The sequence below is a fragment of the Artibeus jamaicensis genome, unplaced genomic scaffold (assembly GCF_021234435.1).
Source record: "Artibeus jamaicensis isolate MK-2021 breed Jamaican fruit bat unplaced genomic scaffold, CSHL_Jam_final contig_373, whole genome shotgun sequence".
Taxonomy (NCBI): domain Eukaryota; kingdom Metazoa; phylum Chordata; class Mammalia; order Chiroptera; family Phyllostomidae; genus Artibeus; species Artibeus jamaicensis.
In genome coordinates this window covers 9,501,572-9,526,560 of record NW_026521807.1, presented here as the reverse complement: position 1 = coordinate 9,526,560, position 24,989 = coordinate 9,501,572, and the positions used below count along the sequence as shown (strand labels likewise).

The following is a 24,989-nucleotide window of genomic DNA, read 5'->3' as shown; positions in this document are numbered from 1 at the left end:
CTTTGGAAATTAAAACAAAAAAATGTTTCAATAGAAAATCTGAAATACTATTTTTGCTACTGAAACAATTGTTTTTATAATTTTTAAGTGTATTATATTGATTATGCTATTATAGTTGTCCCATTTTTTCCTCCTCTTTATTCCCCTTCGCCCTGCACCCCCTCCTCCAGCATTCCCCTCCTAAGTTCATATCCATGGGGTGTACATATAAGGTCTTTCTTTGGCTTCTCCATTTCCTACACTATGCTTAACCTCCCTCTGTTTTGTACCTACCAATTATGTTTCTTATTCCCTGTATCTTTCCCCCATTCTCCCCCTCTCCTTCCCCATTGATAACCCTCCTTGTGATCTCCATTTCTGTGATTCTGTTCCTGTTCTAGTTGTTTGCTTAGTTTTTATTTAAGTTCAGTTGTTGATAGTTGTGAGTTTGTTCATTTTTACTGTTCAAAGTTTTCATCTTGTTTTTTTCCTTAGGTAAGTCCCTTTAACATTTCATATAAGAAGGGCTTGGTGATGATGAACTCCTTTAACTTGACCTTATCTGGGAAGCGCTTTATCTGCCCTTCCATTCTAAATGATAGCTTTACTGGATAGAGTAATCTTGGATATAGGTCCTTGCCTTTCATAACCTTGAATATTTCTTTCCAGACTCTTCTTATATGCAAGGTTTCTTTTGAGAAATCTGCTGATAGAATTATGGGAACTCTTTTGTAGGTAACTGTCTCCTTTTCTCTGGTAGCTTTTGATTTTCTCTTTATCTTTCATCTTGGATAATTTAAGCATGATGTGCCTTGGTGTGTTCCTCCTTGGGTCCAATTTCTTTGGGAATCTCTGAGCTTCCTGGACTTCCTGGAAGTCTATTTCCTTTGACAGATTGGGGAAGTTCTCCTTCATTATTTGTTCAAATAAGTTTTCAATTTCTTGCTCTCCCTCTTTTCCTTCTGACACACCTATGATTTGGATGTTGGAATATTTAAAGTTTTCCCAGAGGTTCCTGAGCCCCTCATTTTTTAAAATTGTTTCTACATTCTGTTCTGGTTGAATGTTTATTTCTTCCTTCTGCTCCAAATTGTTGATCTGAGTCCTGGGTGGCTTTCCTTCACTGTTGGTTCCCTTTTATTTTTATTTCGCTTTGCATAACCTTCACTTCTTCCTCTATTTTGTGTCCATACTCACTTCTGTTAGCATCCTGATTACCACTGTTTTGAACCAGATCTGTATCTGATATGTTGGCTATCTCCTCATTGCTTAGTTCTTTTTCTAGAGTTTTGATCTGTTCTTAAATTCATTTGAGTCATATTTCTTTGCCTGGGCATCTGTTATATTGTAAGGGGTAGAGCCTTAGGTATTCACTGGGGAGGGGCAACCCACTTTGCTGCATTGTGGTGCTGTATATGGGGGAGGTCCAAGAGGGAACAATTAGCTTGCTTAGCTCTTATCTGGCTTTCAGTCACTTCCCCCACTACCCACAAGCAGACTGTGCCCTTTCAGGGGCTGATTCCAGAGTAGGTAGGTTTGTGTACATTATAAGACCCTGTGGGTCTCTCCAATGAACTCTCTTGTGAAGCTGAGAGTTTCTCCTGCTGCTGCAGCCCCCACAGGTTTTTACAGTCAAAGGTTCTGAGGTTTTAGTTTCCTGCACTGGAACCCTGGGTTGCAGAGTCTTTCTTGCTCCCCAGTCATTCCCCCAGGCTTATCCACACATGCTTGTGGGACTGCTGGTCTGCCACCTTGCCATCTGTCCTCCCTGCCCCAGCTGCCTGTCTCTGCCCCTTGTACCAGTCTGCATGAATGTTTCTTCTTTAACTCCTTGGTTGTAGGACTTCCATAGAGTTCAATTTTCTAGTAGCTGTGGTTGTTTTTGTTTTTAAATTGTTTGTTGTCCTTCTTTTGGTTATGCAAGGAAGCAAAGAATATCTAACTACGGCTCCATTTTGGCCAGGAACTCTCTATAATTGTTTCAGCAATGTTGCTTAGGAACATGCCTACCAAGAAAACAGTACAACTAACTATACCTAGTACTGTCAGATGCACTAAGTTAACAGAGAATGTGATAAAATAGGGGGTGGAGATGGTAAGACTCTAAGTAAGTGACTTACAAGATTGGTGGCAGGGACAGGGAGGAAACATGCTATATACAGTTCAAGCCTTACTATAGGAAATTCCATGCCAAAGATTTCTCTGTAGTACAGTGGAGTAGTATTTTATGCACAGGTTAACCTAAAGTAGTAAGGATTAGTAAGAAAGACAGTAATTACCCTGGAAAAGAAATCTGTCCCTTTTAGATCATTTTAGGGCTCTCAAAATTGATTTGCTATGATGTGAAATGATCTGAACATACCCACTATTTTAATAACAAAACAATTACAAAAGAAATATTTTCTTACCTGCCAAAGAGACTATCGTGGACAACATAGACAGAACACACACTGAGATCTATTAATCCTTTTGGTTTTGTAGCTCGTTTTTCACTCTCAAAATAAATAAGTTGGGCATCACTGCCCTCTAAGATAAAATATAAATTTTTCCACCGTTTTCCTTTGCCTGTTAAAAAAAAGTTTTCTCTTAGCCAAATGAAGAATTGTGAAGTCATACATATTAAAAATCATAAAAATTATCATTGTTGAAAATAAAAATTAAATATATTTCAGTGCGGTGATGGCAGGGGATGGTGGGTTGGTTGATGGAGGTGGAAGAGGGTGGGTTTAGGGGGGATAAATGGTAATAGAAAAATACAATGAAAAATAAACTATTAAAAATTAAATGTATTTCAATTTGTATTCCAAAGCTTAAATAATATACTAATCCTTATAAAATGAAAAAAATGTTTGTAATTTATTTGTAGAAAATGAGTATATCACTTGTTTTTTAATGAATCAGAGTAAACAACAAAAGTACCTACACTATACCTTTAAAAATTTGATGATGATAAAGTCTTTAAGATTTTTATTTAGTAGTAATTCTTTTACAGTTATAAGAAAAAAAAACTTCCACTACACATATGCCCTTCCAGCCTCCTAACATTTGTTAATGTCAAATTGAGGCAAACCTATAAAATAAAAACATCAATGCCATAAAGTGCCAGGTGCCATAGGAAGTTCCTCTCTTTAGAAAAGAATTGAGCCCTGGCTGGTGTAGCTCAGTGGCTTGACAGCAGGCCTGTGAACCAAATAACCACGGTTCGATTCCCAGTCAGGGCACATGCCTGGACTGCAGGCCAGTTCCCAGCAGGGGACGCATGAGAGGCAACCATACATTGATATTTCTCTCCCTCTTTCCTTCTCTTCCAAAATAAAAAAAAAAAAAAAAAAAATAAAATAAAAAAAAAAAAAAATAAAAAATAAAATAAAATAAAATAAAAAAATAAAATAAAATAAATAAAATAAAATAAAATAAAATAAAATAAAATAAAATAAAATAAAAAGAATTGGGGTATGGGGTAGGGAGGAGGCAAAGAATCAAATACCTAGTACTGGAACTGACCTTAGCTTTTAAAGACATAGTTGAAAATATATAAGCTTTTTTCCTAAAATTGTGATTGGAAATGTGGACTTAATATACCTAGACTAGATTTTGAAGGCTCTTTAGATAAAAGCTCTAAATAAGGGCCAATTACTAATAATTCAGGTCAAGCTTATTAAATACTTATCTGAATGATAAGTTTAATTTTCAATATTTACAGTGCTTCTATTGTAAATGATAAAACACTAAATTTGAATCTTTATAGTCTTAAAAGTTTATACTTACCCTTTTTTAGAAGATAACCTTTTTTAACAATATTTTTATAAAAGGCATCTTTTGGTTTTCGACGAATTGTATTATATATTTCCTTGCCATCCACTGTATCATTGAGTACTTGTTCTTGTTCCTGAGTTTTTAAAAACATTAAAATTGTTTCTTGAATTATTGATGAAAATTGAGTAAAATCTATTCAACTACAAATTAAAAACCAGATTATGTATCTGTCTAGACATTAAAGAAATGTTTTAAGTACTAAAATCTAAAGCAATGTAACACATATATATAAAGAGATCATTTGCTTTTTAAAGGAAGTCTCAAAATGGTTTCCTTACCATTTCTCAAGAACAATGACATCTAATAAACTATTTTCAAAGACATAGCAGTCCCCTTTTATCTCTGGTTTTGCCTTCTGTCGTTTCAGTTACCAGTGGTCAATCACTGCCCAGAAATACTTAATGGGAAATTTCAGAAATAAACCAATTCATAAGTCATAAATGGCATGCCATTCTGAATATCATGATAAAATCCTATCTGGGATATGAATTATCCCTTTTTCCCATGGCCTACACTGTATCTGCTACCTGCCCATTAGCCATCTCAGTTAGATTAACTGTTGAGCTATCCCAATACTTGTGTTCAAGTAACCGTTATAGTAGCCTAACAATATGTTATAATGTCTATGTCAATCACCTCACTTCATCTCATCATGCAGAAACTGTTATCAACTCACACCATCACAAGGGTGAGTAATGTACAATAAAATATTTTGAGAGAGAGAGACCAAATTCACGTAACTTTTATTACAGTATATTGTTACAACTGTTCTATTTTATGATTAGTTACTGTTGTTAATCTCATACTGTGCCTAATCTATAAATTAAACTCTATGATAGGTACATATGTATAGGAACAAATACTATATATAGGGTTTAGTACTATCTGCAGTTTCAGGTATTCACCAGGGAACTTGGAATGTATTTCCTTCAAGGTAAGTGGGGAGATTACTGCACTGTTTGCTTTTGTTATATTTTACAGCAAATGATGTTGTTTTGAAAACATAAAAATTTGTCCCAACCTAGTAATAAGTTAGGAACCAATTTAAGCATAAAGCAAAGTCCCGTTTGCTTCTGTACAAATACATCTGAGAAAAACACCTGATGAATGCAGAAAACTGCACCCCACTGAACTTAAGAGACGTGGGAATACACAAAACACACCTCAGATCCTGCTGAGTTCCCCAAGTCTTATATACCATACCCAACCATCCACATGTAGTAGTATAATGCCAACTACTTTTAGATAATCTTCCTCCTGTCACTTCACAATATTCAAAAACCCTTCCAACAGTGACTTCCACACCTGATCTTTTACAAAATAAAGTGCCATATTTATTGTATTGTTTATTTCTTAACCATTTAACATGTGTAAAAACTATGTACGTTTTTATTAGGTTCTTATCTACTGATGAAGTATCTTGTGTTGTACCCCTAACCACACTTTTCTCACTACTATGTGGTTTTTATTCCATGACTTTATGTAACACTCTGACTTTCAGGAATTCATGTCTTAATGTCTAACCTGCCTACCCCTCACTCCCACATAACAACAACAAAAAAATATGACATCAGGAAAATATAAAGAGAAGAATGCCTTTCTAATCATCTTTCCAAAATAAATCAATCTTCAACTGATATCTTCAATCTTCAATCTTCAATATTACCATCTGGGTACCCAAACTCAATTTTAGTTGTTTAGTTTAGTCGGGTTTTTTTTTGTTTTGTTTTGTTTATAGCAGTTCTTATATTTGCGTGGATTAATGTTTTATGACTTTTTCTGTAGAAATCTCAGAGAATAAAAAAGAAGTCCATTTGATCCTTTTATAAATCTAGGATATGAGATTCTCATGAATCTTATTTTTCCTATATCTTGAAACAGTCTGCTGTTTCATTGTCCTAGGAACCATTTTATGATTACTCAAAAACTACTCCCAAGTGTGCTCAAGAGCAGGAGTTGGAAAACCATGGTACATATGCCAAGTTCCGCACATGGATCATTTGGGACACAGAATTTTACTAGAACGTAGCTACCCTCATTCCTTTACATAGCCCTGTGGCCGTTTTCACACTACAAAGACCAGGTTCAGCAGTCAAGACAGGGACTGAATGGCTCATACAACCTAAAATATTTATTACCTGGCCCTTTGCAGAACAAGTTTGCCAGTCCTTGGCCTAGACAATGACGTGATAGTGAAATAAATCATCTCTATTGCATTACACTTTTGCTCTTTTGTTTTTACTATGTTGCCCAGTATTCCATTATCTCTTAAAGAAGAAGAAGGACTAGTTCTGTTTTTTATTAATCTTCATTGAAGCTAAAAATGAAGAACTTGATTTTCTGCTCACAACAGCAAAGAGAAAATATTGACAAAAGACTATGTTGGACAATTATTAAAAGAATCAGAAGATGAATGCAAAAAAAGATGGCAGCACTCTGACATCTAGTATCACGATAAAATTTACTTTGATAAGCAAAATCTCAGACTATAACTCTTCAGAATATCGTTGATAAATATTCTCAAAACTCTAGAATTACTGAGTGAGCAATGTATTTCAGGGCAGTGGGAATATGGTGTTTCCATTGGTTAGTCACTCAAGAGGAAGGATATCATGCAATATTTTGTGTCAAGAGTTTAGATTATCCTGTTTTACTAAAACAAAATGAGACTATTCTTTAAATTTGTATGCTCATGCAACAAGATTTATTTCACATGATTTTAAGTGGATGAAGGTAATTTGTATGTAAAAGCTTTTAGAAGGAGACGTAATGTAGAAATTTTTAAAATTTACCATATTGATCATTCTAATTGATATTTATTTATAAACCTGAACATAAAGATATTCTGAACTTATGAAAAAAGACTGTACTCTCCAACAAAAATATGAGCCATCACATTTTTCAAAAATATTGCTATTGATGACACAAGTATAGGAACAACAAGGAAGAATCATAAACTAGAACCCAGGAGAGATATACTGAAAATCTGGACTCACTAGTCCATTTTGACAGTGAAAGTGCAAGAAGAACCAGAGTAATTATTAGCAAGAATTTTAACAGAAATGTATCTGAAATCTGGAATTGGGATTTATAAATGGGTAGGCCCATGCATGTGGGTGAACAGTTATTTGTATTAAGAAGACACTGCCTATTTCAGGTACGTAGGCCAGGATGGGTGGATTAAAAATTTGAGTTTGCTACATTTAAGTTAGTATTAAATTGTCTAATAAAGTTGTTTTGGGACTATCCTTTTACCCCTACTTCTACATATTATTTGTAAAATGACTCAGAACATAACAAAATTCAAAAAAACACACTGGGCCCAAATGATAAATAGTGATGACTACTTTCCTTATTTATACAGATTTGTGCCTATTGTTTATTTCAGTAGTGATAATGTTTAGTCATAGCTACAGAATAGGGCATATTTGTAGTTTGTTATTTAAGACATATTACTAATTAACATGTGGTTTTAAATACCTGATTTAAAGAAAATATATAGGTCTTTAATAAATTATATTGAGTGGGGCTGATACACAGATGTACACATCCTAAAGGATTCTAATATATTAGAAGACCTTGTGGGCAAGAACACAGCTTCACTTTTTAGTAAATCATTAGATGGTAGTTGGGAAGGTTTTTTGGCCCACTCTACACAGTTCTGGAGGAGGAAGTCCTATACACCTCTCGAAGGGAAGAAGAAAATCTGATTGGCTAGAGTCTGATAATCACTGGAGGAAGCTTTTGCACTGAAGTCAGGTGCATAGTCTCAAAGCCAGACCTCCAACTGCAAATGCTTTTGTCACTTAAATGCTAGGAAAACTCCATTTAATAAACTAATTCAATAAATGCTTGAGTGAGTGCCAGGCACTGTTCTAGTTAAGATACACCAGTGAACAATCGAAGATCCTTCTCTGCAAGAAACTTATATTCTAATGAGGGAAAGAGATAATAAACAAGTAAATTGTATTATGGAATGCCACTCTAAGTATTAAAGAGAGGACCGACATGATACAACACATTTTAAATGTACTTCTCTAAACTGCTGTGCTGTGTTAAGGCAGCAAAGGTAGTAACAGAGAAAGAAAATCAAATTCTGGTCATGGTCACATTCTAAATATATTATGAAGACAGAATCAGTATGATGTTCTTGAGAATTTGGATACAGAGTGGGGGAGAAAAAAATAAAAATCAAGAATGACTTTGAGACAGGATAGTAAAAAGCTAGGAAAATTCCCTGGTACGTGGAGTAGAGAAACTAAGACAGAAAGTTGAACAAACTGGCTAGGTAATTTGTAGCCAGATACAAAGGCTCATCTTCCTAGAGATGACATCTAGGTCTCAGGTGTATTTCAGTTCCAGGCCCAGAAAAGCTCCAAAATCAGGTAAGAGATGCCAAGGCCAACTGCAATGGCTGAAGACCCTCTGCCCTGTCACTGACAAAAGAGTGGAGACCACAACTCTGAACGAACACACCTGGAGAACTGAAGAATATTTTATTGAAACGCTCCCGAGACCTCCCCCCAGATTCCTGTCTGCAAGACTGTAACAGGGTGGGCTGGGCCAAATCACTAGGGAGCAGGGAGAAATGCCAAGGTGGCAGATTAAAAGAGCTGCAGTAAGAACAGGCTGCACAAGGCAGTGAACAGCATGCAGGACCTCAGCAGCAGAGCAGCTCATGACCCAGCTAATGGGAACTTGTACTGAGGCTGCACGGGGTCAAAAAGGTCAAAACACATGTGTATAGTGGGGGTCAGTCAACCAGCAGGGGCCAGATGTTCTGCCCCAGGCTAAGACCTTTGTGTGCCTGTGTGTGGCTGAGAAACTTCTACCCACCTTCTGCAAAATGGTGGCTCTATAGAAGAGGGGCAAAGACAACTGTGATAAGCATGGCCAACACTGGAACACACTGGATGAAAAGCTGGACACTCCCAAAGTACACAGAATTTTGGGAGGGGACTTTTAAAAAAGAATGCACACAGAAGCCTCTCTCTCTTCCTGGACTTGCACCCTGCTTGGGAAACTTTCACAGGATCAGCAAACGCTGAGCCCACTCAGGACTTAGGCCTCGCTCAGCTGGAGTAGTTTGAAGAGGCAGAGTCCCACACTAGGATGTGTGCCTTACCTGGCACCAGGCCTGGGACACTGCAACCCTGTGTAGCACATGGCACAGGTCCTGGATCACTTTCACTCTCTCACCTTGAGAGAGGCATGAGCTGGGGAAGTTCCAAGGGATGCAAGTAGCCTCGGGTACTGGGGCCCCACAGATGGGGCTTCCCCTGCACAACTGTCAGGAGGGATCTGACGGCACACACGAGACCCCAGGAGAGAGAGAGAAAATTGTGCCAGGCAATGGTAAATCCACAAGTGCACACCGGAAAGAGAGAGCCCGAGGATGGGAACCCAATTTGTGTGCTTCTCTTGAGTTCCAAAAGGGCAGATAAGCAATTAGGGGAATTTCTGGGTATGGACTTGAATTTCATTTTTTGGGGGAACATAGGAATTTCCATGCTCTGCAGGAGGGGTTGGCTTAGAGTAGGATTGCCCCTAACTCTGTTAGTAAAAACCCCTTTCCTTTCTCATAAATCTTCCTGTTATGCCTGTACCTAGCAGCAGGCTGCCCTGTTACAAGAGAGAGAGAAAAGCCTCAAGACAAAGGATCAGTGTGTGCACTCTCCCTCTAGGCAGCAATCCTCACCACTCCCTTTCCCTTTTGCTTCTCCCACTTCTTTCCCCACATGTGTGCTTCTAAGCTCTATGGCAATGGGCAAGTGGCAGCTTGTTCGAGGCTAATGCTCTGAACCCATCCCCAAATTCTGCTTTCCTCTGAATTCCCAGTGAGCTAAGGCAGTCCACCCTAGGCTTTCCTGTTACTTCTTCTCTACTAAGCCCGTTCTTGTTTTACTGTCCCAGCTTTAATAAATGTGCCCTCACAGTCACATGGACTTGTGTTGTGAAATCTTTCCTATACAAAATCAAGAACCCACACATCACCAGTTGGCTCTAAGCAGATCCAATCAGGGCCAGGCCCCCTGTCTGGTAAAAAGGACATAATTACAGTATCAACCTCATCGAGATGTTAAAAAAATAAAATACATTAATACTTTTAAGAAACATACCTAAAACACATAATGCTCAAAGACTGTTATTTTTATTGTGGGGTGAGTTGTCTCAAAGGGCTGTTGCTTTTGTCTAATGTCTGTTTCACAAAGTTTTAGTTCCGCAGAGTAGGCAGATCTGGCTAGAACTCGCGCTTTTATTCCAGCTCCTTCCTCTGAGCCAGCGTTTGTAGGGTCATCTCAAGGGAAGTGAGCTGATTTTCTAGCTAACCAGCTTTTCCATTAACAAAAAGACTTTTCTAATAGTTATAATCATGCTGGTAAAGACAAGTAAATGTTTTGATCCCCAAACTTCTACTATAATCTACTTTTACTCCAGACCTAAACTAGTACCCTTCAAAGAACATAATGGTTTTTATGTAGCAATCAAATTGCTTGTAATCCACATCAGTTATTTCTGAAGTATTCAGTGCATTAGTAGGCACTTACATTAGCAGGCACTTACGTGAAAAACAACAATTTGAGGTTTGTTCAGGTCTGAAACAGTAACACATGCAAGTATGGGGCACACTGTATATTTGAAGTAATTATTAGAACAACCTTATAGCCCTGGCTGGTGTGGCTCAGTAGACCGAGAGCTGGTCTTTGAACCAAGGGTCATGGGTATGATTCCCAGTCAAGGCACATGCCTGGGTTTTGGGCCAGGTCCCCAGCTGGGGGTGTGCAAAAGGCGGTCAATGTATCTCTCACACATCAGTGTTTCTCTCCCTCACTTCCCATCTCTCTTAAAAATAAATAAATAAAATCTTTTTAAAATTTATATTTAAAAAACCTGAAAACTTAAGCACAAAAAGTTTTCTAGATGCCACACGCTATTATGACCACATGATTATTTTTCTAGTTGTAAAAATTAAATTAGAAAATTCTAAGCAAAAATTCATGATGGGAAAAATGAAAATTTGTAGACCAATATATTTTGTGGACTTATGAAACAAATTAAAATTATCATTAACTCAACAGCCAATGGGAATTAGAATTAAGGATATGGCAATGGGAATGGGTCACAGGACCTGTCATTTGAAGGCACCTCTAACCCCTAATAAAAAGACCCTGAGTAGTGGTTTCCAGAAAGCATATACAATACCACTGGTTTAAAAAAAATAGCCTTACATATGTTATGAATTAGAATAGTGAACACCCAACGTCTGCCAGAACTGTCAACAAAAGTGGACCATCAAGGCGGATCAGAGTTACTAAGGTGTCAAAGAGGAAGTGAAACTTGATGGATCTTAAACCAGCAGCATTCAGATAAGCAGAGAGGAAGAGAGTGTCGGGGAGATAGCAACAAGCACAATGAGATCAAGAGAGATTAGTGATACTACAGCGGGTGAAGTGGGTACTTCCTGCTGAAGAGCAGACATCCATTCCCAAGGAAGACTGGTTGAAAATATAATGTCAGGTACTATTCTAGGCACTGGGAATACAACACAAAACCCCTGCTCTTGTGGACCTTACATTCTTCCAGAAAAGCATAAGGAAATAAAGCGAGATACACAGGATGGGGCAAAAATAGGTTTCCGGTTGTGAGTATGCATGTATTACTATTTATTAATATTTGTATTATTTTCCATACAATTGTAAGTCTACTTTTGCCCACCCCTGTATTAAGATGTGAGAAGATTATAACAGTTAAATTTGCATTAAGCATCAGAATAATGGTCTCCCCGCAAGCAACTGCAATGAGTATTAGATATAGTTATCCGAAACTAACTTGTTAGGAAGAGAAAAAATCAAGACACTAGAGATAGTATAAGTCTCAAGTTTAGCTGGATACGCAAAACCTCTCACAATCCTTCTTTATGTGTCTGGGCTATTACAGTCAAGCACCACACATATAAACAGTTTGATCAATGATGACAGAAGTCCCAGAAGATGATAACAGAGCCAAAAAATTCCTGTCACCTAGTGATGCCATGAACGTTGTAGTGGTCAGAATGTGGTGGTACAATACACTACCACGTGTCTGTGATGATATTGTAAACAAACCTACTGCACTGTCAGTCATATAAAAGTATTACCACATACAATTATGTCCAGTACACAACACATGTGATAATAAACAACTGTTGCTGATTTACGTTTTTACTTACACTTTTTAGCTTGGAATGTACATTTTCTACTTATTAAAAAAAGTATATTTTAACACGCTATGCTGTGTTATGCCAGCAGCAGCATCATACATCTGTTTACCTTATCTCCTGATTACATCATTTCTCTTGTGACAATCTGATCTCATATTGTTTGTTAATTAACTCACTGCACAGGCCATCTAGGTTTGTGTAAATACACTCCATGATGGTCTCAGAAAGACCATACTACATAACAATGCATTTCTCAGAACACATCCCCACCATTCAGCAGCGCATGCGTATGTCCTGTTTTTGCTATTACCTTTCCCACCACACTTCAGAAAGTATGATGAGAAAGAAACAGAGGGTAATTAATCTCCCTATGCATTCAGAAACTAATATTCAACAGACCCTCTGTTCAAGGTCAATTTTTCCTATTGTGTTCAGTAGTCACTCTGCCTTCTCTAGGACCTGGTATATCCCTCACCCACTGTTCCCTCTCTCCTGTTTATAGCTGGCTTTACTCAAGAGTATAAAGACATGCTCAAAACTCACTTACCATAAAACTATAGACAAATAAACAAAGAAATAAGCTTATGTACTCTTAGTCCTATATTTTCTTCTAGCTATCATTTTTTATATAGTTTCTTTACTTACCAAGCTCACCTAGATAAGCCTGGCTGTGATTTCTCCTTGCTGTCTCCACCTTAGCCTCCAACAAACTCACTCCTTGACCCAGTGCAATTTGGCTTCTGCCCCCACCACTGCTTCTATTCTCAAAAAATCATCAAGGACCTCCTAATTATCTAGAACCAACATAAATAAAAACTAAGAGATTCTCTTACAATGTACTCTCCAAAAGAATTTGAATAATCCACAGTTTTAAACTTTATCCAATTTAAATGCATGAGTGTGTATGTAAACATACCACCAAATTGCATTTGAAAATAAAATGCTAATTATTACAGTAAGAAAAACAACACTGACCTGCATTGGTACAGGTTCCTTAAGGTAATAACCTTCAACAATTTGTTCTTTCCGATAGTGATCTATGATGTCCCCAATGCTGTTAAAATAAAAATTACTTATATTGACATAATTTGTCTCATAAAAAAATGCAAATCTTGAAAAAAAAGGGTAAACCCTGTCAGCAAAGATTATATAATTGTAAGTTTTTTAAAAGCAGATAACTGTAACACATTAATAGAGTATATGATCATAATATATACATTATTTTAGAAAAACAATAATGTTCCCAATACGGATTTACATTCAGAATTCCTTAGTCAGAGATTCCAATTTCCCATAAGCATACTTAAAAATCACTAATGAGAAAAGAACAAAAAGTCCACCTTTAAAAATTTTAATAACAGTAAGACATGACAGAGAAGAAATGGCATTAATTTACTAGCAAGTGGTAAGTTCAGGTGAACTTTAGAATTTTTATCACCAAAACATTTATATAGTCTTTTATAATAATGATAATTTGGCCTTAGGTTATAAAACATAAATAGCAGGTGAAAGCAGGATCAAATTTTAAAAAAGATCAGAAGCCAATCTTACATGTAGGATTAACACTGCAATAGCAAAGGCTTATTTGATGACTGATTAAAAGTGCTACCAAATATTCTTTATATTTGGGAAATATTTTAAGCAAAACTACAAATAAATAACATTATATATTTTAACACAAATTTTAACATGACATGAGTTTTTAAATATAAAAAAATATGTTTCTCTATTATCAGTAGGCCATGTTATCATCCTGAATATTTAAACTCTAGAATTTTAAACATTCCTTTAGTATAAGGATAAGAATTTTAGGGACCCCCCAAAAAACATGTCTCTTAATCTACCATTTGATTTTTTTCATGTTCTTTCTATAGCTACAGCAATTGAAATAGATATAGATGATTGGATATATATCACTTAATTTTTTCATAGTTTTTCCTGCTGACGATAGTTGGAATATATGCAGGTGGGTAAAAGTACGTTTACAGTTGTGAATACTCAAAACAGAGTGTAGTTTTGGATTATATTTATTAATTATTGTATTATCTTCCATACAAACAACTGTAAACCTACTTTTTCCCCACCTTGTATTTTACAGACTGCTTCCATACGCAGAAAAAATTTATATCTTTGCAAAATGTGTATCATAAGGAAGGACGAGTCTTAAACAAACTTCCCCTAATATAAAACTACATAAACTATTTTACCTTTAAAAAAAGTCTCAAGATGGACATTTATCAATCCAGTTAAGAGTGCATGTTTTGAATTCAGTTCTACATATGCCAAATCCCTAGAAAACTGGACAACAGGCAAAATTAATTTACCTTCATTTAGAGCTCAAGTTTCAACTAGCTAGCTATTCAGTGAGGATGTCTACATCAGACTAATGCAGAAGTACTAGCAGTTCATGTGTCAGGTGTGCAAAAGGATCCATCTGTCTATACTCACATCTTTCACCTGTTACTTTTTAACTGTCCACTTAACTTCTCAAAAGCAACTAGAACTTGTATTTTTTGTTTATTTGTTTTCTTATGCTGTGTTTTCCAGATAAACCAGTCACTGGATCCCTATATACTCAAAGGTTGAACTGGAATTGAGAAAAATTCTAAATGGGATGCTGTGGCATTTTATCTTATGCAAACTTCAAAAGAGGAAAACAACGCTCTTCTAGAATTATCCAGTATGGGCAAACCTTTACAGTCAGAAATAAAATGAAAGATGATTTTCTATTACACAAAAAAAGGTGACATTCTGCTATATGATTTCTTTATTAACATTTTACCTAGTTAAGTGACTAAAATCCATTTTGAGATTTGGGAGAAGCAAAGAGTTTACTTAGAATTTTAAAGGTGAAAAATAGGAACAATAATTACAAATAAAAAATACCAATTTGAGAACCCAATTACATTTGTAGCAAGACTCAAGTTATTCTTTACAAATGTTTTTTCTATTGAAATGTCTCAATGCTTAAATAATTTATTTTCCTTCCTAGATATTTTGCTGTCAAACAGATAATATATGAATTTAGCAAATTTGCTGCTTATAAATGTATGTAATTTTTTGATTATTTATGCACAAGCTATACATTCGTTTGAAGGAAACAAGTTATTAATATATATTCATCTTGGACACTGTCTAAAGAATTCTTAGCATGACTACTACTAAATTATTAAAGGTCTTGTTACTTTAAATTTTAAAAAGTCTGAAGCTGTCATTTTGAATGATATATTACTGACATATCAACTATTTTTGCCAAAAATAAAAGAAAACTAAAAACTTTACACAACTTACCTGTTATAATACCGGCCTCCCATCATAAACTGATTGTTTGGTGTTGGACATATTTTAAAACGCTGAATATTTTCACTGGTCCGAAAATAAAGTGAATAGTCACCAGGAGTGTTATCTGAGGGCCTCACAAGAAAACTGCAGACTTGGCCAACTGTAAAAATTAGACTGTTAGTTTTAGTCCCTAATTATCAAACTGAAAAAGCATTAAGTATTGTAATTACAAAAGCACATTCAAAAGTCATAAACATATATTACTTTTCACCAGGAACTTATTTGATAGTAAAGATAATTTTAGGACTTTTCAAAAAATTTTTTTCCAGTTTATGAGTCACAGCAACCCAGGAAGTTGCTTGTGTTTCTTAAATAAATACACAGGGCAGAAGTTTGCAGCAGGGATCTTCTGGTTAATAATGTCTATACCTGTCAAAGCTGGAAAAAATAATCTAAGCACAGGTAGGGGATACTAGCTAAAACTGCCACATTCTGTTTGCAAACCCACTTAGTAAATAAGAATCTAAAAAGTTACAGTGAATTTTGTTTAGGAGTACTCTGTACTTTGTCAATGCTTTTGATTAAACATTAAAATAGTAACTAATAAAATAGTAACAAAAGCTTACAAAGGTAGATTCAAAACAAATGAATAATTTGTGTACCTTATAAAAATCAATATACATGCATTATATTTCATTCAATAGGTATGTACTGAGAAGTCAAGTAGAAGCAAGTTAATATGAAAATATTTTATATATAATAACTTTAGAGATGTCTTTTTGGTATCTTTAATTGGCTGTGACTCAACACTAAGATGCTCTTGCCTTTTCTAAGTCCTAATGATATAGATCAGAACATAATTGCTTTTAGGAAAGCACAATGAACACCTGTAATATCAGATGTAATTTTTCTGTAAATTACTAACAGTTCCTATCATCTAACCAGCACTTACTATCAAGTCATTATGAAATTACTTGACTATTCAAAATAAAGAATAGGAATTACTGCAAACTGTGCAAGTGCTTAATGTGTACTTTTCAGAGGAGAAAAATCATCAGAATCTCGAAAGAGCACATAGCCCAGTGAAAATAAAAACTAATGGAAGGCAATTAAGTTTAGGGCCTTTCACCTTTATATGCCTAAAACAAGAGTGCAAGTATTTGGGGGTGCACACTTAAACTGATATTCAAAATTCAGTACATTCACTGAAATAAATATTTTGGTCCCATTGAAAGTTGATAGCATGTCATTATGGTTGAGCATTAGTCTCTATTACTTAGTACCATGTAGCATTATCATATTTTTATTTTTAACCTACTTAACCTACATCCTCACAAAAAAAAACGAACACTTCTATAACTGCCTCAAATTGTTCAAAAGAGCAAAGCAGTAACTACACTAAAATGCAATGCCTTATAGCTTAAAATCACTCAAATAGCATATTTAACAATCGGCAGTTTATTTGCCACAAATACCCACTACTGAACTCTGGCTGTTTAAAGAACTAAGACTTCTCAATTACAGACTGCATGTAAACTTGTCTCAGATCCCCAAATGATACGGTTTACTGTAAAAATACTTGGTAGTTAACTGTCTTAAATTTTTAATGAAGGTGATAACAGGACGGTTTTTGTTTTAAATGTAAACCCACCATACAAGTCAATTTTTACCCTGCTTATCTCTACATCCAGAATTTTGGGAAATGCTAAAAAATAATACATTTTAAATAATGCCCAATTATATAATTCTTAAGTGCCCAAAGATAAATGCAATAATATTTGCTGCAGTTGAATAGCAAAAACAAAACAAAACAAAAAAACCCAGCATAATATTGCTTTATAAGAGGCTGCTCATAAATTATAGTATTTATACAATGAAAAACTCATGGTAATTAAAAATGAGAATGAAAATTTATATTTGCAGATATAAAATGATCTCCCAAAATACATCCTAACATAAAAAAAGTATGTTGCCTATTCCTGTGAGTGTGCGGAACGGTATGTACAGGAGATGTATTTAGGGGTAAGGAAGACTAGAACACTTCAAGGAAAAAAACTCATCTGGTGCTGCTTCTGGAGAAGAGGAGAGGGGTCTAGGGCAGAAGGAAAACATATTTCACTGAATGTAATTATACTGCACATATGTCTTCAACTAATAACACCCCAAACACCATTTTCTCTGTGCTGGGCAAGCAAATACAATATGCATAAATATAAATGAATGCTAAAAGCAAAACACATGATAAATAGATTGCTTTTTCTTTTCTTTTTAAACAAAGGCAAGTGAATATACAAGTACCTGTCATTAGTAAATTATAAGCTTCTTGTTTGGAAATTTTCCCATGGAACCATCTTAAAAAGAGAACAAATTAAATATGTAAATCAAAAGTCTTTTTGGCTGTTACACAAAACAAAACAACTGACATAAGTGTAATTCAATCTGAAATAATAAAATAATTCCTTTTACATCTATTTACTATACTCTCTAAACATGTAAAAATGTTAATAAAATGAGAAAAATCAGGGACTATCTAGTATGAACTACTATTTCCATATTAATTATCAATGTAAAAACAGTGGTGATTTTAATCCTGATAATGACAAACTATTACATCCTTACATCATAGCTAGCATTCTTTTTTCTCTTTATTGAGAGGGAGAGATGGTACAGATAAAGGCCACCACGGAATTACCCAGAAAAAGAAAAAAAAGACTAACTTCTCTTATTTTTCTCAAAATGAATTTCCATATATTATGTGATAAGTAAGTTCTCTCTTCAAGTAAAATCAACAAGGCTAGTTCATACTTTACTGAAAATCAGAAAATAAGATTAGGTAGATGAAAAAAAGTAAATACCATAATCAAGAAATGAAAGAATGACTTAGTATTCCTAATTCTATTTGAGCTGACGACCTATCATATTAGACTGCTACAGGTTTATATCTGTATACTTAAAATAAGCCTTTAGAAAGTATCAGGACTTCCGCCAAGATGGAGGCATAGGTGGAGATGCAGTGCTTTCTCACAAAACCAAGTTTAAAGACAACAAAATATTAGCAACAGAAAACACAGCCAGAACACAGAAAATTGAACTTTTCGGATGTCTGATAACAACAAATTCTTCAGCCTGACCAGTAAGAGGGGCGAAGCCAGCAGCTGGCGGAGTGGGGTTACACAGGAAAACTTGGTCAGACAAACTCAGGTGGACAGATCCCAGGCATGGGGTTGCAACAGGGGGACCCAGTGAAAGACTGGCAGACCCAGCGAGGGCATAGGGCTGCGGGTTGACTGTGGTAGCACATTCCTGCGCAGATACACTGGCGAGGGAGTAGGCAGTGAGACGGGACTGAGCAGGCCCCAGCATGGAGAGGCAGCAGAGGGAGGGGGCCGCCATTCCCCCACTCTGACCCCGTCCCCACATACAGCGTCACGATCTAGCGACCTGGGTAGCCCCGCCCTGGTGAGCACTTAAGGCTCCGCTCCTCATACCTAACCAGTGGGAACAGACCAAAAATGGCTCAAGAAGATCTCAAAGCCCCAGAGCCCATAACTCTAAGCGAAGAAGAAATAGCAAAACTTTCAGATGCACAGTTCAAAACACTGGTGATCAGGATGCTCACAGAACTGGTTGATTTTAGTCACAAATTAGAGGAACATATGAAGGAGAAACTAATTGAAATTAAGGGAATTGCACAGGAAACCAATAGTGATGAAAAGGAAACTGGGCTCAAATCAAGGGAGTGAACCAGAAGAAAGCAAATAATGGCCAAACAGAAAAATATGAAGAAACAAGAATTCAAAAAAATGAGGAGAGACTTAGGAACATCCAGGATATCTTTAAATGTTCCAACATCCGAATTATAGGGGTACCAGAAGGGGGAAAGGAACAGCCACCAGTGGAAAACTTATTTGAACAAATAATAAAGGAGAATTTCCCCAAGCTGGCAAAGGAAATAGACTTCCAGGAAATCCAGGAAGCTCAGAGAGTACCAAAGAAGTTGGACCCAAGAAGGAACACACCAAGGCACATCATAATTACATTAGCCAAGATTAAAATGAAGGAGAGAATCCTAGAAGCAGCAAGAGATAAGGGGACAGTCACCTACAAAGGAGTTCCCATCAGACTGTCAGTGGATTTCTCAAAATAGACCTTACAGGCAAGAAGGGGCTGGAAAGAGGTATTCCAAGTCATGAAATCCAAAGACCTACAACCAAGATTACTCTATCCAGCAAAACTTTCATTTAGAATGGAAGGACAGATAAAGTGCTTCTCAGATAAGATAAAATTCAAGGAGTTCATCATCACCAAGCCCTTATTATATGAAATGTTAAAGGGACTTATCTAGGAGGGAGAAGATAAAAAATATGAACAGTGAAAGGAGCAAACTCACAGTTATTAACAACCACACCTAAAACGAAAGCAAACTAAAAGGACAGCTAGATCAAGAGCAGAAACATAGAAATAAAGATCTCATAGAGGGTTAGCAACAGGAGAGTGGGAGGAGGAGAAGGGGGGAGAAGATACAAAAAATAAGTAGCACAGATGGTAGGTAGAAAACAGATAGGGGGCAAAAATAGTATGGGAAATATAGAATCTAAAGAACTTGAGACACATGGTCATAAACTAAAGGGGGGGAATGGTGGGGGCAGGGGATGCAGGGTGGAGGGGAATGAAGGGGGAGAATAGAACAACTGTAATGGCATAATCAAGAAAAAAGAAAAAAAAAGAAAAAAAGAGAAAGTATCATAAATGGCATTATAGGCAAGCTCTGTTACATAATAATTAAAGTATTTGCATTTTACTCTAAAATAAAAATAACACACCTCATTTAAAAAGTTAATTGCTAATAAATGAATTACTTAAGATCTCCTCTTATTTACCTAAAGGACTATATATATCTGATTAACACATGTAAATGCCAAGCTGAAAATTCAAGATCAACTCTCCACTACTTTGCCATATATTCTTAGGGCCTATTATTTTTAGTAGTGGCTTAAAAAGTAAGTAGGAAGGTAAAAATACTACCAGACTAAGAGATATAAGCACTCTAAAATCCAGTGTTATAGGTTTAGAGGCTATTCATACTGTTTTAAATTAACTATACTATTACTGATCAAAGTATTAAAATGTAACAGAATTTTTACCTTTTCACATGAAATGTGAATGAATGAAATGTTAAACTTTTAAATTATCTCTTTAACTCTATGCCAATCATTAACTTACTAATTCTGATCTCCTGGGGCTCTCAATGCAAATTATGATCAATATAAAGAAAGTATACAACAACTGGAGCAGTCCAGGCTGCCTTACAAGGTAGTAAGGTTCTACATATTGCATTCAATTATAGTCTAAATGACTCTTGACTACAAATGCTAGAATAAGACTTTTAAATTCCAGGGGAGAATTGACTGAATGACCTCAAAGGCCAACTCTATAATTTTATAGCTAAAGGAGAAAAAGGGAATTCAAAGGTGGGGGGGGGGGGAGGACAACAAATGGGAGTTTACAGAACAAATTAGCAATATTGTTTTCTGAAAGGGTTAGATTTGAGTTTCTTCATTCATATATTTATTACCTATATGTAACATGTATGTATTTCAAGCACATGGTCAGCATGAATGACAGAAAGATAAATCTCTGTTTCTTAGGAAGTCCCCCATACTAGTAAGAAAAAGGGACACAAATACTATATGACTATAAATACAATGTGCTGAGAGCATTTTTGGAATAACAGAGAAGGGACATCAGTTCTATAGGTGTATATAATAAAGGAAGATTTCTTAAGAAGTATAAAAATGAGTTAAGTCTTTGAGTAAGAATTAACCAAAAACAATAGAGGGGAGGTCCTAGCCAGGTTGCTCAATTGGTTAGAGAGGTGTACCCACATGCCAAGATTGCAGGTTCGATCCCTGGTCAGGGCACATATCAGCTAATGAATGTATAATAAAGTAAGTGGAACAACAAATCAATGTTTCCCTCTCTCAAAAAAAAAAAAAAAAAAAAAAAAAAGGAGGAATTCTGGCCTAGGGAGCAAAGAAGCTTGAGCAAAGAAGAAAATATTATGCATATTAAGATCTGTAAGCTGGAGTGTAATACTACAAATGACAAAGGGTAGGACTAGAAAAGTACACAAGGGCTAGATCAGAGGATCCTTTCAGAATTTACTAAGCCAAAGATGGTAGAGAAACAGTCAAAATATTTAGCTGAAGAAGTGATACAGTCAGATACATGTCTTAGGTAGATGATTCTGGCTACTGGAATAACAAATCTGCAGAGACTAAAGCATTAAGACCACCTCCAAGGTTGTTGCTACATCAAATCCTGGTAAGAGATGAAAAGTGCGTAACCTAGAGTACAGTTGTTTAAGATACTGAGAAGGTGGCCCACAATCAAGAAATATTTTAGGAGATAAAATGACCAGGACTTGACATTTATATAATGGAAATAGGGAACGGGAAAAACCACAGCTAAAGTCATACCACCTATTTAATCTTAAAGGGCACTTGTGGATGTTACTGAGAACATTTCACTGTCAGTCTCCACCTTAGGAAATTAGAAGAACCTGACAAATTAAACCAACAATGCAAATTTAGCTTATGCTAAATACCTAATGAAAAGTGTAAAGTTCAAACACTGATCAATCACAACATTATTAAATTTTAAAAAAGATTTCCAAGAGAAAGTGGGATACTTTATGCTATGAGAAAACTGGATACAGTTTTAAATGTTTACAAGCATTTGACATTTTACTAGCATTTAACATTTTTCTTTTTTTTAAATAAATATTAATAGCACTAAAAATACAGATTTCTAGCTGCTCCTGAAATACAACAGAATTTCGCAATACTGGACTCTCAATTCTTGCACAGATCAGTTACAGTGGTGAGCACAGTATAGGCAAACACTTTTCTAGGTTTGTTTTTTTTTTTTTACTTTTCTAGTTTTTGACTTCTCAGTTTTCCCTAATGTAAAGAGTGAGTGCCAGCTGCCATTTATTACCACACTTGCAGTGTTGTTTTCTTACAGTAGGAAAATAGTTACATGTACCTTGATCTCTATCAAGAGAGAAAATAAGAAAGACCAAGATTACTGTAATTTTAGAAAAATGGGAATATATAAACCTGACCTATTTCATTTGCTTACATTATCTGTATATCCCCTCTAGGCATTAATTAGAATTTGTAACTCTTGATAGAGGCAGTGGGGAAACGTTAAACTAACAGAGTCAACAAGGTACACTCTCACTAGGAGCCAATTTAGTAGTTACACAGAACGATATAGAGAATGAATTTAGAAAAATATCTGTTTCACTTAAGGAAGGGTGAGGAACTAAATAAGGTGACTGCAAGAGGGAGTATTCATTCAGTTTAATATTTTTATATGTTCAAATGATTAGGAAAAAAATGAGCAAATAATTTAGAGGCAAGCCTAAATTCCACCCATTACTGCTGACAGAATGGCAAAAAAAAAAAGTTTCAACAAAAAGATATTAGAAGATGAACAAATAGTATATTAAAATAATCTGAGTGAAACAGAATTGGGATTAAGAGTTAAGATCTTCAAGGACAAAAATAAAATTAAAGCAAAGCTAAACACAACATGTAGTGATTTCCCATAAGAGGTTATTGGTTACAGCTATAATTTCTGGAATATAAGAGACAAATGTAGCAAGTAGCAGCTGCAATAAAACCTGCTACAAGATACTTAAAATCAGCCTAAAGAGACTGTGAAAAGAAAGTCCTTGCACAGTCTTACTAATATGGTGAACAGTCATAATCTTGAGGAAAAGGTCTCTGCTCCTCTGAAAATACTGAACCAAAAATACATAAAAGCACGGTATAAAAGCAAGACATGCTATTGATAAATCAATAAGAAAATAAAAATGTGAGAAATTCTGACATTTATGTTATTAATATAATATATATTGAAAATTCCTTAGTTTGCTGATGTAAAAGCTGTATATGGATATGAGCTATCTTCATCATTTCAAATTAAGACTTTTTCACTAGGTCCGGTAAGAAAATAGTTAAACAGCAGTTCCTCAGCCAAATGAAACAATGAAGTCAGCCCCAAAAGTATCAATTTTTTTAATAAATATTTTTTTTTGGCCAAAGTCATCCTATTAGTAGTTTACAATATTTTTTTCCTTTTAATAATTAACACAAACTCACATTTTGCCTTCATGTGGATCTTCTTCCCGGCCCTAAAGGGGAAGACATTAAGACAGTATTTTATATAATTAACTATTAATCTATTTTTATTAAGATTAAAAACGTACCTTCAAACATCTCTACACTGCCCTTCATGTTTGTTTATGCATATATAAGATGTTTCTGTTCCAGAAATATCTTTCCAAAACTCTTTCCTACTCTTCTTCCATTACTGTCATTTCTCTAATTTAGGCCCTTTCTCCCCCTTTTCTCATGACAGTAGCCCGACTAGTATGGTGATCTCTGTGCCCTGCCACATCACTCTAATTTGGCATCTGCCTTACATTAAGAACACTAAGGGAAACAGAAACAAATACATTTTTAAAAAACCAAACATTAATGTCCCCCCTACTGCCTACAAATTCCTCCGTTTACAACCGAAGTCCTGTGTCATATGACTAAGTCTATGTTTCCAGTCTCATACTATTAATATAGTCCCTTTAGATATCTATACACGTAACTACCTGTTAATCTACATTCTCCCAACACTGTAGCTTATTCTTTTTCACTTAAAATGTCCTTTCCACTCAATGCTTTCTGTTGGTTGAAACCTAAACCATCCAGGCAGGATCCATCTCAAATACCACCCCTGAAATGAAACACTGGGTCCCTAAAATGTAAATATGAACTTTGAATAGGAAGGGGACCCTTCCTTCATCTTTTGAACTTTAGCGTACTCTATTTGACACTTCCATTATTTAAGATACCTCCCCCAGTGTTATTCATTCTTAAGATGTTAATAGTTATAATAACAATTAACATCTTAAGCTCTTAGTGCTTCTTTCTTTGAACCTATCACCAACACAACCACTTGCACAATGTTGAGCCCATAATTTTCACTGAATATACAGTACAGGGCAGGGCAAAACTAGTTTATAGTTGTGAGTACCCAGAACACAGTTAATTATGGTATCATTTTCCATATGAACAACTGTAAGCCTACTTTTGCCCTACCCTGTATATGCTGAACTGTAGTCCTAATATACAGCACAGTACGTGGCACTGAGGTGTCACTGAATAATGAAAGAAAGAGTAGAAAAATAGTCTAAGTAAACATGGATTTACTTCTCTCAATTTGGTTCTCATTCATCAAATACCTAACCAAACTAAAGTCAAACATTTCACTGAGTGCCTATAATATTACAAAGCAGTATGCTAAAAAATATTACATGAAAACAAAATATATTACCATTGCCCAAAAGGAGTTAATCTCTACAAATGGTTTATACAGAAAGTTAATTTTATACAATATAATGGAATATAAAATTAAGGTGCTATGGAAACAAAAGAGGAAACAATTTAGCCTGAGAAAATCTTGAAATACATAAAATGTCTGTGAAAGAAAGGGCAACACCTGAGCTGAATGGGTAAAGATGAGTCCATTTTACAAGGCAATGGAGCAGGGCAGGAATGTCAAAGAAGAGGGAAAAGAATAGGCATAGAGACAATTGTTCATTCAACAAACATTTACTGAATGCCTACTGATGCCAGACACTATTCCA

General features: G+C 35.5%; 1 protein-coding gene across 1 annotated transcript in view; it reads right to left on the bottom strand.

The window, feature by feature from the left end:
* RASA1 (RAS p21 protein activator 1) overlaps positions 1-24,989 on the bottom strand; it is a 120,932-nt gene that overhangs the window by 30,800 nt on the left and 65,143 nt on the right. Inside the window, exons 6-11 of the mRNA XM_037150115.2 lie at positions 23,449-23,480; positions 17,576-17,628; positions 15,287-15,437; positions 12,971-13,049; positions 3,748-3,868; positions 2,388-2,544 (exon numbers count right to left, since the gene is read on the bottom strand). Coding sequence (XP_037006010.1) covers positions 2,388-2,544; positions 3,748-3,868; positions 12,971-13,049; positions 15,287-15,437; positions 17,576-17,628; positions 23,449-23,480 — 593 coding nt within the window. The remainder of the gene's footprint in view (positions 1-2,387; positions 2,545-3,747; positions 3,869-12,970; positions 13,050-15,286; positions 15,438-17,575; positions 17,629-23,448; positions 23,481-24,989) is intronic.